This window comes from Hyperolius riggenbachi, chromosome 8, assembly GCF_040937935.1.
Source record: "Hyperolius riggenbachi isolate aHypRig1 chromosome 8, aHypRig1.pri, whole genome shotgun sequence".
In the NCBI taxonomy this organism is placed as follows: Eukaryota; Metazoa; Chordata; class Amphibia; order Anura; family Hyperoliidae; genus Hyperolius; species Hyperolius riggenbachi.
In genome coordinates this window covers 41,293,939-41,312,924 of record NC_090653.1, presented here as the reverse complement: position 1 = coordinate 41,312,924, position 18,986 = coordinate 41,293,939, and the positions used below count along the sequence as shown (strand labels likewise).

Here is an 18,986-nt window from a genome sequence, read left to right as displayed (position 1 = left end):
GTATGTCCACACATAGAAAATGCATTCATACACAAGCAGGCTGTATACACCCTTCCTTTTGAATCTCAAGAGATCATTTGTGTGTTTCTTTCCCCCTGCAGCTATCTTCCACTGAAGTGTCAGGCTGTTTCTTCCTGCAGAGTGCAGACAGCTCTGCCTGTATGTAATTCCTCAGTATGTGAAAGCCCAGCCAGCTCTGAGGAGGATTTATCCAGCTTGTAAAAGATAAGAGAGAAGAGAGAAGCTGCTCTAATCTAAATAATACACAGGCAGTGTGCAGAGAGGGGCCTGGAGGGGGGAGATGCATCACAGAACCACAACACTGAAGAACTTTGCAGCCTTCCAGACACAGGCTGACAAGTCTGACAAGAGAGAGATACATTGATTTATTACAGAGATGGTGATAGTAGAACGTGCTGCAGTAAGCCAGAACACCTTAGAATAGCTTTTGGAACTTGTAGGATGATAAAAAACAGGATGCAATTTTTGTTACGAAGTCTCTTTAAGAGTGACCTCCCACACAGCTAAATCTGTTCAGGATGTAGTGAGCAAGAATCATGTGACTTTTATTTTAAGAGGATTTTTAAGGTATGAAATAGAATTTTAATGTTTAAATTAGATATCGGGGTATTTAAAGGAAAGCTTTCTGAAGTTTTGTTGAACTAGCTTAAAGTTATCAGATGTACAACTTTGTAACTATTCCCAACTGTTTCTCCACTTTGATGTTTTATTACTTACTAGGTGGTACTCCGACTTGGACCTCCCTAATGGTGGTGGCTGGGCTTTTATGGCTTTGCTGCTCATAGTTGTCAGTAGCATGCTAATCATTTCAAGTCGATACTGGTATTAAGAAAGTTTTAAATAACTGACATCCTTTAGCTGTATTGGTGTGTGTATTGCTGGACACAAGAAATCTAGTAAGACTGCCATAAATATGACACCAGTGTTGCCTTTACCAAAAGGATGCAAACTCCGGTCTACCCTTCCTGGAAGATGTCAGGGAATTTGGTTGGACTTTGCAACTGTGTTTTTATATGCTCATTTTCATACCTCTGCCAGAGTCTTATATTGTGTTACTGTACATCTAATAGCACTATTGCCGTGTGCGGCCCCACACTGCCCAATCACTGGAGACCTAACTGCCTGTCTGGATTACCCAATCGTGGGAGGACTCACTGACTGCCTTTCTGGATGACTTCTGCTAGTGTTTTTATGCATTTATGTTTCTGGGAAGTAATTGGTTACAGTTCTATAATTAAAAGGTCTTCATAAATGATTTTTTGTTTCTGTGGTTCTTTCTATACACCGGTATACATGGACGGCCATCACATTTAAAAATTCTGATTCTACAAGTCTAATTTACATGTCCCAGGCCTACGATCCCTCAAACGGCCAGCATGCACTTATTTCAATCCTGCAGGGGGAGCTCTGATTGGGGGGGGGGGGGGGGGGGGGAGGGGGAGGTGGGGTGGTAGGAATTTGAGATGTTCCAGAAAATGCCTCAGTTTTAAAATATTTTTGTTTCTAAATCTAGGCGCATCTTATCTTATGGAGGGAAAAATTAATATAAACAAAAATACATCTAGGGCGTGGCGGGGTAAAGAGTATTCTGACCACGTACGAGAGAAATCGCCGCCGGGAGACTTGGGTGCAGGATCCAGCCGGCATTGCTTATCCTGCTTCTGCAAAAGTTCTCGGCGACATTAAATACTATTACCCCTCCAGGTCCACGTGGATAGTGGGAAAATGATGTAATTCAGCTTCCAGCAATTGCTGGAGGCTGAATTAGTGTTTAAAAAGTAACTTCAGCTCCATCTTCTGCCGGCTCCCAAGTTACTCACTGTGCGCCAATATAGCCGTAATTCCTATTACGGCCTATGGTGGCGCTGGCTGCACCCAAATCACCTGCGCTGAAACAGCAGTGTTCGTACTGATCTGCTTTTCTGGGTGCAATACAGTTTGTAGTGTGGTGTTGGAGGGCTAAGCATAGATGTGTACAGCCCTACATGTAATGGGTAGGGATCAGAGTTTGGTATGAAACGAATGTTAGGGGTTGACCTGCCCTTGCGTCCCACATCTGCCACTACGACAATTCTTCCTTCCTCAAGGCTGGTAGGTGTAAGCATCGAAGTACGGATGTGGAGTGCAATGTCCAGAGGCGGGGACAAGGGTGAGTGCCCACCCCTTCACCATGGCCCGCAGCTCTAAGAGCTGGTTTATACTGGCTCCTATGGGTAGCACATTTAGCCGATACTAAACTCTTTTCTGCAACTGAACTAAGAAGCATTTGGTATCAGTTCCAGTCCCATGGGGGATTCAGAACCGCAAAATGCAACATCTCAGGAATTTCGACCGTGAGGTACTCACAATTGACAGTAAACGCATTGAGATAAACGCTGCTATACATCTCAAGTTGGGGCACAATTGACAAGGCTGAAATAATCGCAGAAATGTGTGAATCAGCCCTAAAATTATCTCTTGTGAAACACCAATCGAGCACTCACAAGTAGTGCATAAACTTGAAACTATTTGCATCTCATTAACCATCCTTATGCAAATATATGCAGCTTGAACATGAACCAATCCAATCCTGTTGTGGTAAAATTCCATTGGTCCATTTTCGAGCTGCATAATTTTGCATCTCATTGACAATCCCGAATCCCTAGTGAGGACTGGTTCAAACTAGCAAGAGCTTTTAAAAAAAAAATCACAAAACACTCTTGCAATGTAATGCTATGGGTGTGATCCCACTCAAGCGATGTGATTTTATAAAAATCCCCCATAGCATTGCATTAGCGAGGGCTTTTCACATCAGCAATGAAAAAGCTCTTGCAGTGTGAAGCAGGCCTATAGGTCATTGGATTTCAGCTAGTCCATATTTAACATTCTTTACACTCATATTAGGGGTTGAAGACCCATCAATGTGAACACATTTCTCTAATAAGAATGCTTCAATACTCCAGAAATTACTCTGTAAATAAATCATGCAGTTTATTAAACTCTTTAGAAAATAGTCATCTTCTCCTCTGTATATCTATACACACAATATACAGCATTATATACAGACATGTAAACTCTATAATATCTGATTCAGCACCTATTAGAAAATCTATAATCAGCAGGTAAAAATCAGCATTGTAATGTATAAATATATACACAGCCTAAAGTGCGCTGTAGTGACATCTATGGCTTAGTCTAGCCCCTCCCACTAGGCTGGCTCTAGCAGCCTATTGGTTCTCTCTCTTATGTCATTGGCCTAGTGCACTCTGGGAGTATTAAAGTATAACTGCAATTACAAGCCATTCTGCAAACGTGTTCTTGTCAATGTAATTGTTGGAGCGGAGCTGATTCTGAAACCACGTCAAATGATTAAATTACACTTTGTGTAACAAGGCGGCGATTGCTTTGGTGCTTTGCTAGTACAGCTACTTTACCCACCTCCATCAGCCTTCCAATCACACATAAACTCAGATATATTAGAATATCACTGACCATACCTACCACAGCCCACTAAACTGGTTCCTGGCTGGGGAAAGTATAGTGTGGAAGACTGAACTACGAGAGCAGTGGGCTCAATGTAACCATTTCTAGTGAGAGCAGGAAGTGGCTGAGAAGACAATGTGGAGGAGGAGTTGGACTATATAGCAGAGGCAGAGCAGGAAGTGGCTGGGAAGACGTGTGGAGTTGGAGTGTTTGGCAGAGCAAGAGGCTTCTGGGAAGAGATATGAATGTGGAGTTGGAGTGTTTAAAATGAGCAAAGCAGGAAGAAATTAAAGAGGGAGATGAATAGGTATGGTCAATGAGATGCAAATAACTTAATGTATGCAGCCTAACTATGGACTAATTGGTTTTTACCTTAGCAGGCTTTGAATGGTCCAATTTCAAGCTGCATAAATTTGGATTCAAAATGTGCATAATCCAGTCTCAACTCAGAACTATTTGTACCTCACTGACTTTCCCTAGAGTTGGAGTGTTTTCAGCACTTGGTACTACAGACGTTATCAGTCCTGACGTCAAGAGTAAGTATCATTTTCACAGCTAGGGGAACAACAGACAGTGTGAAATAGCCCTTAGCCATCCATCAACTCCTCCTGCCATAACGCCAAACTCAATGAGCACTAGGTATGGTCAGTGGTATGCTAAAACTTCTAAGTTGATTCTAATTTTTGGAGGATTTAAAATGGACCAATCAAACGCAGTAGCAGCCTTTTACTGGTCCAATTCCAGGCTGGATAAGATAAGCTCAACTCCTTTTTATTTATGTATTGCAATTTCATTCATGCAATAAATCTATGAAGTGCCTTAAAGGGCAACTGAAGTTACAAGAATATAAAGGCTGCCATATTTATTTCCTTTTTAAACAATACTAGTTGCCTGGCAGTCATGCTGATCTATTTGGATGCAGTAGTGTCTGAATTACAACAGAAACTAGCATGCAGCTAATCATGTCAGAAACCCCTTAATTGCTACATGCTAGTTCAGGGTCTATGGTCAGATGTATTAGAGGCAGAGGATCAGCAGGACAACTGGCATTGCTTAAAAAGAAAATAAAAATGGCAGTGTTGATTGGCTGAGGTTTCACAGTGACTGGCTCAATATCAAAATGGCTGCCTGCAGTGCATCTTCTTAAAACCGGTACAGGAAGACTCCAGCTCAACATTACAGGGGCAGACATTTTGTCTCTTAGCCCAGTCTACGTTCACCTCTTGAAATGATAGGCTATGGTCTCTAAAATATTAAGGCGGCCTTTAAAATGGCTGCCTTTATCATATATACACATACACAACTAAAAAACATGTTTAAACAATTAATCATTAGAAAATACAAGGCAACTGCTTGTAAAAAACGCTAAATATAAGGCACAACGGGAAGCCAGGCGTGGCTCACAACGCCGTATTCACAGTTATGAGGTCATTGAAGGCTTGGTGAGGCATTGCACCAATCTCTTCTCGCCCCAGTGCCAGACACATGGCAATATCACGGCATTGGCTACAAAAATTAAGACATTTCGGCCAACTCCAAGATTGCCTTACGTTGATGAAGGCTGCTTACTTCACCAACAGGCCTTCTCAATAAAAAAAAAGAAAAATGTAGTTTCAGTTACAACCAGATCTTTTATACACAAACTTGCTCTAGAAAAGCTAGAGGGGGCTTCTTAATAGTGATGTTCAGCATGTCCTGTCCTTACAGGCCCCATGACCAAAACTGTCTAAAGGAAGGACTGTTCTTGTCGCCATGGGAAATAGAGTCTACTACGGGACCATGGGAAAATTTGGTTGTTACAGGCAGTCAGAGTAGTCCTTCATTTAGACATTATCCATCTGTTAACCCAACTTGAATTTCCCCTTATCTTGGTCCTCAGCATCCCATTGAACAGGAAACAGATCTGGCCGATCACTGACCACACTGTGTCTGGCACTAAAAACCTTCATATCGGAGTGTTACACAACTGAAATGTAAACAAAATGGCCACCATGAAATTTGTTGCAAGTAGGAGGAAAGTGATTGGTTGCCTAACGGACATAAAAAGAAATAAAAAATTGGCAGCAAATCTCAGTGTGGCGGACAGGAAGCAGTGGCGGATTAGGAAGATTGTCCGTGGGAGGAGTGGAGGTAATGATACCGGAAGATTTGATGATCACTTTTTCTTCTTTTTCTTTTTCTCTTCAGTTGGGGCTGATCGATTCTTCTTGTTGAGTATGGACATAAGTGATTTGGACATGTAGTATGGCTTCTCAGGAGAGCCGTCGTTCCTTTCTAAGTCTTCCACTAGAGGGGGAACAGAATGCACGCTATTAGGAATATTGGACTGTAAAGCCAAGTACACACATTGAATTTTGATTGGCCAATGACTGGCCAATTTTACCACCAAAATGTAGTATGAAGTCCAACAGATTTTGAGTACTATGAGCACACTGTGTAGGTAAATGGTAAAATTGGCTAATAATTGGCAAATCAAAACATTGTACTGTACCAGGTTTTAGGCCAGCTGTAGAGCCTAGAAGACTTGACCCAATACATAGATTTGTCCAGATTATCTGAAATCTTTATATTATGAACGGTTCATGGTTAGATTGCCAAATTAATTATTCTCAAAAATGTTGCACTTTTTGACTGAGCACTGTTCCACAGAGTGGTGTACCCCTCCCCATCTTCCCTTCTGGGAGACCCAGTCTCTCTGGCATGCTTTTTTTATACCCAGTTGTGTTAAGGCTCATACACATGTGCAACTTTTCCATACGACCAAACAGCATGACCATTCAGACCACCGAGAGATTGCACAACTTGTATTTTCCAAGCCACAAACTAACTGAATGACCAACTCATAAGCATACTGCGTATGCAAGCGAATGAAGGACTGCACGATATGGCTGCATTCAAAACAAGTACGAGTCATTCAAACAACTTGTACACATGTGGCCAACTGCAGGATATCGGCCCAACAGTCGTGTGAGTTGAACGGCCGGTTGGATCGGGCAAACCACCCAACAGATCAAGTTTGGATTATAGATGGGTGGAAAAGTTGCACATGTGTACAAGCTTTTAGGCCTCATTCACACTGCACGCATTTCCGTCCGCATTTCAGGAACGCGTGCAGGAGGCCGATACGCAGGACATCAGACAGTGCATAGACTGCACTGTCTGATGTTCACACTGCATGCGTTCCGGACCTGTGCGGTCCAGGAACGCATGCTGCACGCATTTTTTCCAAAAACGCGTGGCTGCCCCATTCACTGAAAGTGCAACGCATACAAACTCGGATGGCGTGCGTTCATATGCGTTGCGTTCCGAACGCACGGCCGTCCGCGTTCGTATTGTGAACCTTGCTGACCTGTTGCCAATTAACTGAGAAGTCCCAACAAGTGTTTTTTGTTGTTGATAGGATTACACAATTTTTCCAGTCTTTTGTCCCATCTCAACTTAAAAAAACAAAACTGCAGGACCCTGGCGTACCATTCTTGGCTGCGTGTGCGTGCACGGTCGCAGGAGCATGTGCGTGCACGGTCGCAGGAGCAGGTGCGTGCACAGACGCAGGAGCAGGTGCGTGCACGGTCGCAGGAGCAGGTGCGTGCACGGTCGCAGGAGCAGGTGCGTGCACGGTCGCAGGAGCAGGTGCGTGCAGTAGTGAGTGCATGACTGCAGTGTCAGTTATTTAACATGCTAAAAAGACTAATATTTATCATAAATAAAGGGTTTTACATGATTTCCAAATACTACCAGCAGATTGATTTATGGTTCATTGTTTGGAGGAGATTTATGCAGTCAGAAACCAGTACTCACGGAAGCACAGGAAGAGCGTGTCTACACACATGTTGTACACGCTGAAGAAGCCCTGAGCGATCATGTATGATCCAACGACCACCGTCTGTGAGAAAACATGTGAACAATCTTTATTATGTGAGCCAACCTTGCATTCTTTATACATACATGATAAGTGGGCTAAGGGGCAGGTAAGAAGCACTTGGCTGCATCGGGTATGAGGCCTCAGCTGCCTTTGGGAAGTGTTGCTTAAAGTAGTAGTATCATACTTATTATATAAAGTTATGGATGGTCAATGAGATGTTAATTTTGAGTTGATGCAGGGTTTTTCTGTATGCAAATTTATACAGCTTGACATTGGACCAATCAAATTTTACCCTAGCAGGATTTGATTTTGATATGTTTTTCAAATCATAAATCTTCATTCAAAATGTGCATAATACTGCATCAACTCAAAATTATTTGCCTCTCATTGACCATCTCTAGTATTGCCCACATTTGTATAGGGTGGAGGGGAGGGGGAGCACCTAGGGGGGACAGGGAGGGTGGCCAGCACCTCTTGGGGGGGGGGGGGGGGGATAAGTGGGAAGCTCCCCATGAGGTGTGTGTGTGTGTGTGTGTGTGTGGGGGGGGGGGGGGGTCCTAGTGATTGGGGTCCCATGAAATCATTGTGGGTTTGTAGTTACATCCAGGGCCGGCTCTAGACTATTTGCTGCCTGAGGCAAACTAGTGAGGAAGTGCCCCCCCTTCCTCCTCTGATTTGAAATGATTGCACAGCGGCCGACAATTTACTCTGCTACAGTTAATGTTCTCAGTCGGTTAGGGAGCATATGCAACAACTTGAGAAATGACATACTGCAGCTCAACACAATAACACGCTGGCTGGCTGCGAGTATGTGACAACTAAACTGCTCAGCCAGGCGGCCGTCCTCTATTCCTCAGTCAGGACAACCGTGCCATCGCCTCCCTTCTGCTGTGCAAGTCAAATAAAACACTGCTGCTCTCCTGCTTCCCCTCTCCTCACTCACTGCCAGACTTCTCACAGAGCACAACAAGCTGCTTTTTCCCAATGATGACCTCTTTACCTCGCTCTCCTCTCACTTCTCCTCCTACCCTGACTGCATGCTGTTAGTGTAAACACAGTACAAACATGATTCCCCTGTAAGCTCTGTGCCTGATACAAATATTTCACCTTGCTTCATGAGAGAACCAGCCTTGGTTACATCCCTGGTTAGCTGAACGGATTATTGTGAGGAAACAAACTGACTGCTGCAGTTCTGGATTTCTGGGTGATGTGAATGCTTTATTTATACCCATGATAATACTTCTACTCAAGACCCCCAACTGGGTTCCCCTTCACAACTCACCAAAATAGGTATCCAGTAATAGTTCAAAGTTGGAGACTTGAAGGCATCATTTGGAATGGGCAGCCGACCAGAGAAGAAGAAGAAGGCCAGGACACCTGAGAAGCACAAGGTGGAGACAGTTATCTACAGCACAGGGGCCACCTAGCAGGTCAGAGGGGAGGAACCATAGAAGACAAGAGCGGAGAGAAAGAGGAATGGAGGACAGCATTTAGTGTGACACAGAAATGACCCAGTACAGCTTTCAGTAAGGTAACGTTTGTTAGGTTTTCATTAGATCCTGCAATTGGTGTACTCAACTTCTGTACTGTGCTGACCATTACCACTGCTTCTGAATGGGATGAGACAGAGATACTGCTGCATGCTGAACTAAATGTAATATACCAATATGGCCACAAGATGGCACTGTGTACTAGTGTGGTGAGCATTCATAGATGTGTTTATTTTTCTCTGTTCCTGTTTTCTTTCGCCTTACAAGAACCAGAGGTGGACATTTAAAAAAAAACAAAAAACATGCTGCCTGATCTCTTGATCAGGTAGCCTCAATAACCGCTGCTCTCTGCCACTCCTGTGGTCAGATTATATCGTGTAGTTTCGGGTTTCAGTGATCCCTGGGGTTACGAAGCTTGTGCAATTTAACTAGGGATGATCAATGAAATGCAAATACTTTAGAAATTACGTAAATTTTTACGCACATATATGCAGCTTGAAAAAGGACCAATCAGTTTAAACCTGGGTTTAAATTGACTGGTCCATTTTCAAACTGCATACATTTACATAAAAATCTCAGAATCATTTGCATATCTGTGGCCATTCCCAATTTCAACACAGAGCGGGGAGGGGAGGGAGCAGTGGGGGAGAGGCAGAGTTGCCCAATGAGAGCAGAGGAAGAGGCATTAGCATAGCTCCCAACTGTCCCTCTTTTGGAGGGACAGTCCCTCTTTGGGAGCCCTGTCCCTCTTTCCCACTTTCCTCTCCATTTGTCCCTCTTTCAGGACTTTGTCCCTCTTTCTATGTAAATATATGTATTTCTCTACTAAAAATGTGTTTGACTCTAAACTTAATTCCCATCCTTTAAATTGATATATTTATTTTAAAATGTTAATATGAAGGAAAATGAACCAGAATAGAAAGGACCAGTGTGGTTTGTATTATGAAACATCATATTTTGCTTATGAAAAGTTTATGGTATGTGTGACTAGCGGTGTGCCGGGGGCGTGATCAGGGGTGTGGTAGGGGCAAGGCTTAAGTGTCCCTCTTTCTCATCTCAAAAAGTTGGGAGGTATGCATTAGGAACGCTCCCAGTGGGAGTTTTTCAGGAGTGCCGGGGGGAATGGGGCAGGGAGCAGTGTACGGGGACACAGAGGCATGTCATGGACCAGGGATCATGCCTCCATGTTCCATCTGCCCCCTGCCCAGTCACTTTAAATATTCAAGATGCTGAATGTATTTTCTGCGGGGTTCGCCCTATAAATGTTCTTACAAATTACAATGTCTAGCATGCAGTTCCCTGCTCCTTCGCTACACCACTGAATGTATGGAGTGGAGGAGAGGCATTCTGTAGTGTCTCCCTGTGTGTTGCTCCACCAAGGACACAATTTACAGTCATTAATGAAACACTTGTGCTGGTGGCCAAAAATTACTGAATTTTCAGCATCCCAACATGGCCATTCATTTTAAGAATTATTTCATAAATTATCGTTTTGAAATGTATTATTATAGCAATGTATTGTTTTTGTATTTACGTTATTTGTGGAGGAGGAAGGGGGTTTTAGGGTTAGGCGTCAGGAAGTGGGGTCTTAGGGTTGGGATTCAGGAAGGGGGGGTCATAGGGTTAGACGTCAGGAAGAGGAGTTATAAGGTTAGGCGTCAGGAAGAGGGGTTTTAGGGTTAGGCGTCAGGAAGGTGGGATTTAGGATTAGGCATCAGGAAGGGGGATTTTAGGGTTAAGTATCAGGAAGGGGGTCTTAGGGTTAGGCGTCAGAAAAGGGGGTTTAGGGTTAGGTGTCAAAGGGGGGTTTAGGGTTAGGCGTCAGAAAGGGGGGTTTAGGGTTAAGCGCCAGGAAGGGTTTTTTTAGGGTTAGTCGTCAGGAAGGTGAGTTTAAGGATTAGCCATCAAGAAGAGGGGTTTTAAGGGTTAGGCGTCAGAAAGGGGGGTTTAGGGTTAGGCGTCAGAAAGGGGGGTTTTAGGGTTAAGCGCCAGGAAGGGGTTTTTTAGGGTTAGTCGTCAGGAAGGTGAGTTTAAGGGTTAGCCATCAAGAAGAGGGGTTTTAAGGGTTAGGCGTCAGGAAGGGGGGGCGGGGGGTCGTAGTGTTAGGCGTCAGAGGGGGAGGATGAAACAAAGATAAAGAGAAATAAAGTCCAACAAGAACATACTCACCGACTCCTCCTACTACAATTAACTTCCCAAAGAAGATAAGCAGGTCAGTCACTTTATCCAGGACGACCACCCTGCAGAAAACACCTCACATGAGAAGATGCACACAGACCAAACTCTTAAACCCCAACCCCAGAAAACAACTCTGCAAGCACGGTATGCAAGGCATGCTCAAACCACACTGCCACACTCGGTACGCCAATCTTCACACATACTCACGGGTCATATCAACCAATGACAGGCTTCTAATTTCTAGGGACTTATGGCCCTGTATAATGAGCGACACAGACACTGAAGTATGAGCTAGTAACTTAGGCCCATGATACTTGTAGGCCCCATGATCACCTCAGAATGTTCCTCATCAGCAGCTTAAACGCGTTCTTTGCCGAAACACAGAAGTTCTTTCCGTAAACTGCAATCTGTGTTGGGAAAATATGAGAAATACTTCAGTGCAAAGCAATTCAAAAGATAAAACTTTATAAGTACATACAACGTGCAACAGCAGAAGAAATGTGGGGTAAATTTACTGTTACCCAACCATTTCCTGCCCTGAAAAACATGGGTAAAAATATAGGGCACATATGATGCTAAAGTAAATAACTATAGGCACATGGCAGAAGGAAAACAGAGAGAAATAGACCCTGTATGTATTTAGAGAGTTTAGCTGGTCTAATTCCCCCTCACCTGTGACTAATTCCCAGTGTAATTTGATCTCTCAGCTGTATCAGCTGGGTGTCTCGGCAGAGCAGCTAATTTGAAAACACAGGATGTTAAATTCATGGCTGCTTTCATGAAAGCAGGAAGGAGACACACTGCAGATTTATTGCAGGATTTGTATCCGCTGTAACACAAATGTTTTTCTGTAACGGTTATTATGCTGCTGCTTATATTTTAGAGCAGAGAGGAAGTTCTGAGTTCAGGTTGAAGGTTTAACATAGGCTGATAATAAATGGCATTTTTCTCCTCTGCGAGCAGATGTGTTACCATGATATATGCATTGCGGTTCAGGAACTTGATGAACTTCTCCAGACACCAGAAGCAGCACTTCAGACAGCACAGAAGGAAGCGGGTGCATGGATTGTGCGCCCCTAGTGGAGAGAAATAACATATATAATGTTCTCGATCAAGCTTTTCTAGATAATCATAATTTTGCATTTGTATAGGCAAGATTAAGCATTGTATCCAATACATGCCTTTTCACACATTTGGCCAAAAAACAAAATGGAAGGCCTGTTAGGGGTCTTTAGTTTTTGTGCTCCCCTCTGGGCAAATTGGGCGTGGCCATGCATCAGAATGTGGGAGTGGTCACGGGTGGAGCCAAATCTAAAATGCCGTTTAGATAGCCAAATGTGCCCCCTTTAGATAACCAGATGTGCCTCCCTTCCCCCCTTAAGATAGCCAGATGTACCCCCTATAGTTAGCCAGATGTGCCCCCTTTGTTCTGCTGCTGCTAACACTTCTGCACTCCTCTGCAGAGGGAGGGAGAGAAGCAGGGGCACTTTGGGCAGCCAGCGAGTCGCCTCTTACTCACTTGGGGGTGCGGTGGCCATGCTCTGTGCCCACTTACAGTGCTGCGCCCGGGGACATATGTCCCTCCATGCCCACCCATAGCTACGCCTCTGCTTTAGTGGCGAGGAATCATAACTTTCTATTCTGACACCCAGGGGCCAGAACTGATTTAATGTCCTATTCCAGGGTTTTCCTTTAAAAAGAATAACTGCTTCTGCCATCTCCACCTCTAACCCTCCAAACCCCCAACCCCCCCTCCAAAGTCACTTAGTGGAGTCCGCAGGAGTCATGTGACACTATGTTATGAGCAGACTGTTTAGCTCCTCCCAGCCTTGCCCTCTGATCTGTCTCGACCCCTCCCACAAATTTCGGAGGCACATCCCAGAAGACTTCCTCAATGCTCCACTGCCGAGACCCCCCGTGTATCAACAAATAGGTCAGTATTGCTTTACCTGTAGCTAGGTTGAAATCCACTATTGTGCTATTATACATTGTTTTGATTAGATTCTGAATTTTTTATCCTCAGATTGCTGTAAGTGTTTCCTCTCTCCTTCCAGTCTGATCAGTTTTTATTATCTTAAAATATATACTCCATTTGCCCAGGGCAGTAGCACGGGAATCAGGGGAAGAAAAATCAGGAGAACTCTCCATACCCTGCAAAAAGCTTTTAAAAGTAGCAAAAAATAAAAAGGTAAAATATAACAAAAATGTAGCATTTAACATGCATAAGTACGGTAGAGTGGTCCTTTGCTACAAAAAAAAAAAAAAAAGAAGAACACCCCCACCCCATATAAGGGCCTGTTCCCACTGGCAGCGGTGCAGGGCAAGGCATACAGCTCAGCACTGCTGCTGGCCATGGTGGAGTACAGGGCGAGGCTACCACATTTAATATGAACAAACAGTGCTGCTAGACTCCACCAACTCAAAATGCACCTGCACATTTTTTTTCTCTTCATGGATCCCATGGCACACAACATGTGGAAGTGAAGGGGTGCCGGAAGGGATGGATTTCTGCACAGGCCCAGCCCTAAGGCTGCTGCTGCCCACACCTATCAGACAAAGACACGCCCCTGCCACACCTATAATTATGTCCCTGGCTGCCGCAAAGACACACCCCTGCTACACCTATAGTCATGCTCCCACTTATCTCTTACCTTTCAGTTTGTGGTCCAAATACTCCAGGATGATTCGAATCATCTGCACAATGGTGAGGATGAGGGAGCCAAAAGCCAGGGAGCCCGTGTGATATCTGTAGGGGAAAGAGCAAAGTCATCAATAAGTTCCCTATATGTAGAAGCTCCACCCACTAATGGCAGTTACCGACCGTAGAACCTGCCCATACTACAGGGGTTCTACAGTGAAGTGATGCCAACACACTACCATTACACCCACTTTAGAATGTGTAGTGTCGTTGCAACACACTGCTGTGTGCATTTTTTATGATAGTGATTATAGGATCATTATATTACGTGTTATAGAATGAAAGTGTCAAGCTATGTGAATAGTATGAATAGGGCCTTTGTTTACACGCATTGGGCTGCACAATAACGTAATGTAAACACTCTGCCCCTACATCTCAAAAGGCATGTTCTCATATTTGTTATTGTAAGGACTTGGATCACACTATGGGCCTTGTGTTCATTATTTTATTTTATTTATTTATTTATTTATTTATTTAAAGGGGCATTATGGAGAAAAATTGTAAAGTTTAAAATATGTACAAACATATACAAATAAGAAGTACATTTTTCCAGAGTAAAATGAGCCATAAATTACTTTTCTCCTATGTTGCTGTCACTTACAGTAGGTAGTAGAAATCTGACAGAAGTGACAGGTTTTGGACTAGTCCATCTCTTCATAGGGGATTCTCAGGGATATATTTATTTTCAAAAGCACTTAGTGAATGGCAGTTGCCCTGTCCAACTGTCAAAAAACTGTGTAGAGAGCAGGGAAGCTGGCCAGTGTCATTGTTTAAATTATTTTTAGGGAATATCTTTATAAAGAATAAAAGCCTTGCTGAGAATCCCCTATGAAGAGATGGACTAGTCCAAAACCTGTCGCTTCTGTCAGATTTCTACTACCTACTGTAAGTGACAGCAACATAGGAGAAAAGTAATTTATGGCTCATTTTACTCTGGAAAAAACATACTTCTTATTTGTCTGTGTTTGCGCAAATTTTAAATTTTTCACCATAGTGCCCCTTTGAGTATTTATATAGCGCCGACATATTATGCAGCGCTGTACAGAGTACATGTTGTCTGCCACTAACTGTCCCTCAGAGGGGCTCACAATGTAGTCCCTACCATAGTCATATGTCTATATCGTGTAGTGTATGTATTGTAGTCTAGGGCTAATTATGTCTATATCGTGTAGTGTATGTATCATAGTCTAGGGCCAATTTGGGGGGAAGCCAATTTACTTATCTGTAGGTTTTTGGGATGTGGGAGGAAATATGGGTACCCGGAGGAAACCCACGCAGACACGGGGAGAACATACAAACTCCTTGCAGATGTTGACCTAGCTGGGATTCGACCCAGGAACCCAGTGCTGCAATGTTATGTAGTAATGGAGCAATGGAGTTATGAAGTAATGCAACACATTAGCACAGGCGATTGTACTGACCATAAAACTTCAGGCAGTGAAATGAAAGAACAAAAAGGAAGATTTGTAGGCAACTCTGAAGTAGTGGATTTTGAGGGCTTGTTTCAAGGTAGCAGCAAGCCAAATGACCTAAAGGTTCACAGCTAGAGTCTATCCTGGTCACAGGAGCTCTGGTGTTGGCCTAGAATGTGTTTTGGGGCACCAACTACAGTTGCAAGGGGCAGGGATAAACTTTCAGTTAAAGGAATACTATCGATACCCAAGTGTTCTAAAATGACACAGTACAAATAATGTCTAAGTAGCTGTGTAAACATTTTCCTACTTTTCATGTTAAATATCAGAGGCAAAAGCTGTAATTTATTGAGGGTAGGATTTAGCTATACTGGGACAAATCAATTGCAGAAGGGGTGTCTGCTTCAATGCACAGCCAGAGTTGCATATCAGGCTACAGAAAGCAAATATCAAACATATCAAACTCTGAAAGCAATACCAGTATGAAAAGCTGTGACAATTAGTTACATTTCCTCTGCTCTCTTCAGACACTTCAGTCAGAAACACAGGACACAGAATCTGCAGCTTTTGGGAGCTCTCTTCTCTGTCACACACAGAGCTACACAGAGTTAACTGATCAAGTGTGAGGGGAATTTCCCCTCTCCTCATGGCTCAGTCAGCAGCATCAGTAAACCTTGAAAGTATTTTGCTAACCGTAAACAAAGAAGTTGCTACTAAAATGTATACACCAGTACTTAGCAGCACTTCCCAAACAATTCCTGTGTCAATTGAAAAAAATATGTGAATCGATAGTATTCCTTTAAGCTCTTAGGGCTTGTTCACACCTAGGGCGTTTTTTTTTGTAAGCGCCAGTGATTTTCAAAATCGCCCTAAAAGCGCTTGTGCAATGATTCCCTATGAGAGAGTTCACATCTGAGCGGTTCATTTCTGATCCGCTCACCAAAGTGCTGCCTGTACCATTTTTGGGGCGATTTGCCTACAATGGAAGGTATAGGGAAATCGCAAAACGCTTGAAAAAGCGCTTGGTATAGAGATTTCCCCAGCGCTTTTAAGAATAAATACATTACATAGTTACATAGTTATTTGGGTTGAAAAAATACATACGTCCATCGAGTTCAACCAGACATTGTTTTTATTGTTTTCCGGGTCAAAGAGTTCACTTACTGACTTGAATCAGGAAGTGAACAAACAAATCGCTCTGCAAAAGCGCTTAGAAAAGTGCTTTACAAAAAAATTGAAGTGTGCAGGTAAGTACCAGAAGAGGAAAAGAAAAATCACGAACAAAATCGAAAATCGTTGATTTTAGATGTGAACAAAGCCTTAGTTTTGGTTTACTTGGTCAAGAAAGTCCAGCAGGGCCAAATGTATGGAATGGCCACAAAGGCCCGAGCCGAGGGTGGCAGCTGGAAAAGGGGACGGCCGGAAGAACACTGAAGCAGGATTGCTGTATATGGAAGAGGAGGCGGCAAATGGCAGGGAGAGGTTGTAAGCTAGACGCAACACATGGAAATAGGGAGTTTGTGCCCAGGGGATCTCTACATACAGTGCCATGCAAAAATGTTCAACACCACACATGGAATTTTGCATGTATGTAGCCTCTAAACCTGTATATAACCACTTCGGGACCGGCCGCCTAACCCCCCCCCCCCTTAAGGACCAGGGCATTTTGTGGTGGAGGGGGGTGCGCACGTTTGGGGGGGGAAGGTCGGGCGGCCGGTTCCCGTCTGTGGTGTGCTGGGCTGTGTGTCCCCCATGGAGGCAGGTGTCCCCCCTGTAGTTGGAAGCAATCACTCAGCTTCCAGGCGCAGAAGCCACCTCTCCTGCAGCCGGCATCTCCGCTACAAATGACGCTCAGGTCGGGTCTCGGCTTGATGACGTCATCAAGCCGGGACCCGGCGCTGACATCAGACAGAGCGGAGATACCGGCCAGGGCGGAGGGGGCGCCGATCAGCGGGGAGGTGAGTGGAATCTCTTCTTTTCCCCCCTGCCGCCGCCGCTGTCAAAGTGATCACTACGATCCGATGGCGATCGTAGTGATCACGTGATCAGCAGCCATACGCGATGGCTGCTGATCACTCAGGGGAGATATCAGCTGTCATATGACAGCTTAATCTCCCCCTCCGGGTGTGCACGATCGCGTCGGGAGCAGTTCTTTAGCGCTGACGTTGAATGAACGTCCAGTCAGAAGGGTACCACCACCTGCTGGATGTTGATTCAACCTACGGCGGTCCCCAATAGGTTAAAATGGATTGTTTTGAGAGTTTGCACCATTTCCTTGACAGAACATGCCTGCAGCTTTGAAGATGTAGTATTTGGTTTACTGTGAAGCAAACAACGTATCTAGAGGGGCGCTCTGTGACTCAAATTTCAGATCAGATTAATTCTCTTATCTGGGGAACATGGCTACTTAATTTATGTATGTAGGGCGCACTTGGCTCAGTGTTAGAAAAGAGCACAGAGAGGGAATAAGAAGAGATATTTCCAAAAAAGTAACTTCAGCAATATCCCGAGTAAAAAAACCACAGGCAACCATAACACATGGACGCGAGAAAGGATGCTGTTTTTAGATGGGAGGGGGGCTCTGACTGGAGGGTGGGGGGGACGCAATTTCAGTGTTTGCCATAGGCCCTATATTTCCCAGATACGCCCCTGGGCCCAGTAACTAAAAACTTTACCATACATAACTATTCAAACCCTCCTCCGAAGTCAGAACTTTGTGAAGCCACCTGTTGCGGCAGTTACAGCTGTAAGTTGCTTTGGACAAGTCTCTATGAGCTTGCCACTTCTTGCCACTGGGATTTTTGCCTATTCCTCAAGGCAGAGCCGGCCCGGGACAAGGTCCTCCAGCACCCAAGGCTGAGACACCAAAGTGCGCCCCTCCATCCCTCCCAGTCCCACCCCAGCCGTCACACACTGATTGCTATTACACTAAGAGGCGACCCAAGGTCCCCTAACACCTTAAAGAAAACCTGAACTGAAAATTAAAAGTCAAAATAAGTCATACTTACCTTCCATGTAGTCTACTCCTCAGTGTCTTTCTCCTGTCCCGCGACCTGTTTGTTCACTGTGATCAAGGGAATCTTCCGTCCTCCATTTTGAAAATAGCCATTATCCACAACAGCTTTCTGGTCAGCACACAGTTAAACTGCAACATCGCCCACTTGAGCCATAGGGAAACATGGACATTACATGGTACATCAGTTTTGCTCTCAGCTATAACTGATAGCAACTGATATTTTACTGACAGCAACTGATATATTTCAGATCTGACAAAATATTGTCAGAACTGGAAGGGATTGTCAGAAGAAAATGGCGCGCTTCTGAGAGGAATTGATGGCAAGGTAACTCTGTAATGTTCATTTGAAGTTACCTCATGTGTTTATTTTAAAATTTTTTACTCAGTACAGGTTCTCTTTAATCTCTAGTTATCTGGCTGCAGTCACTGCCATGTATCCCCTATACTTATTTCTCTCTGCTTCACACACAACAAGGGAATGATAGCTGAGTGAGTTGTGCGCCCCTCCTACACAGCGCCCTGAGGCTGAGGCTCATTTATACACTATGGGAAGCAGCTCCAGGGGTTTGTCGCATTTCACTTGCCCCGATATCGCTCGCCGTTACCGCTGCGCACACAATCACCTACACCAGCCGGACATCTTGCAGCACGTTCGTTCGATACATGCAACCAATTCTGGACCAAAATTGGTTGCATCATCAATCGAGCAGGCTCTTGCCGGCGATTTTCATCCGATTCGATAATTCTCATCAAATCAGAGGGTGGATAGCCGCCAGAGATGTATGGCAAACTTAAATCCGCATCTGTAAAGATATCGATGTGAGAATTATCACACACAGTGACTTTC

General features: G+C 44.2%; 1 protein-coding gene across 1 annotated transcript in view; it reads right to left on the bottom strand.

The window, feature by feature from the left end:
- Window positions 1–2,966: 2,966 nt before the first annotated feature.
- Window positions 2,967–18,986, bottom strand: part of SLC44A4 (solute carrier family 44 member 4) — a 146,850-nt gene continuing 130,830 nt past the window's right edge. The window contains exons 16-22 of the mRNA XM_068250284.1: window positions 13,665–13,759; window positions 11,986–12,089; window positions 11,347–11,420; window positions 11,005–11,075; window positions 8,628–8,722; window positions 7,282–7,366; window positions 2,967–5,769 (exon numbers count right to left, since the gene is read on the bottom strand). Coding sequence (XP_068106385.1) covers window positions 5,639–5,769; window positions 7,282–7,366; window positions 8,628–8,722; window positions 11,005–11,075; window positions 11,347–11,420; window positions 11,986–12,089; window positions 13,665–13,759 — 655 coding nt within the window. The 3' untranslated portion in view covers window positions 2,967–5,638. The remainder of the gene's footprint in view (window positions 5,770–7,281; window positions 7,367–8,627; window positions 8,723–11,004; window positions 11,076–11,346; window positions 11,421–11,985; window positions 12,090–13,664; window positions 13,760–18,986) is intronic.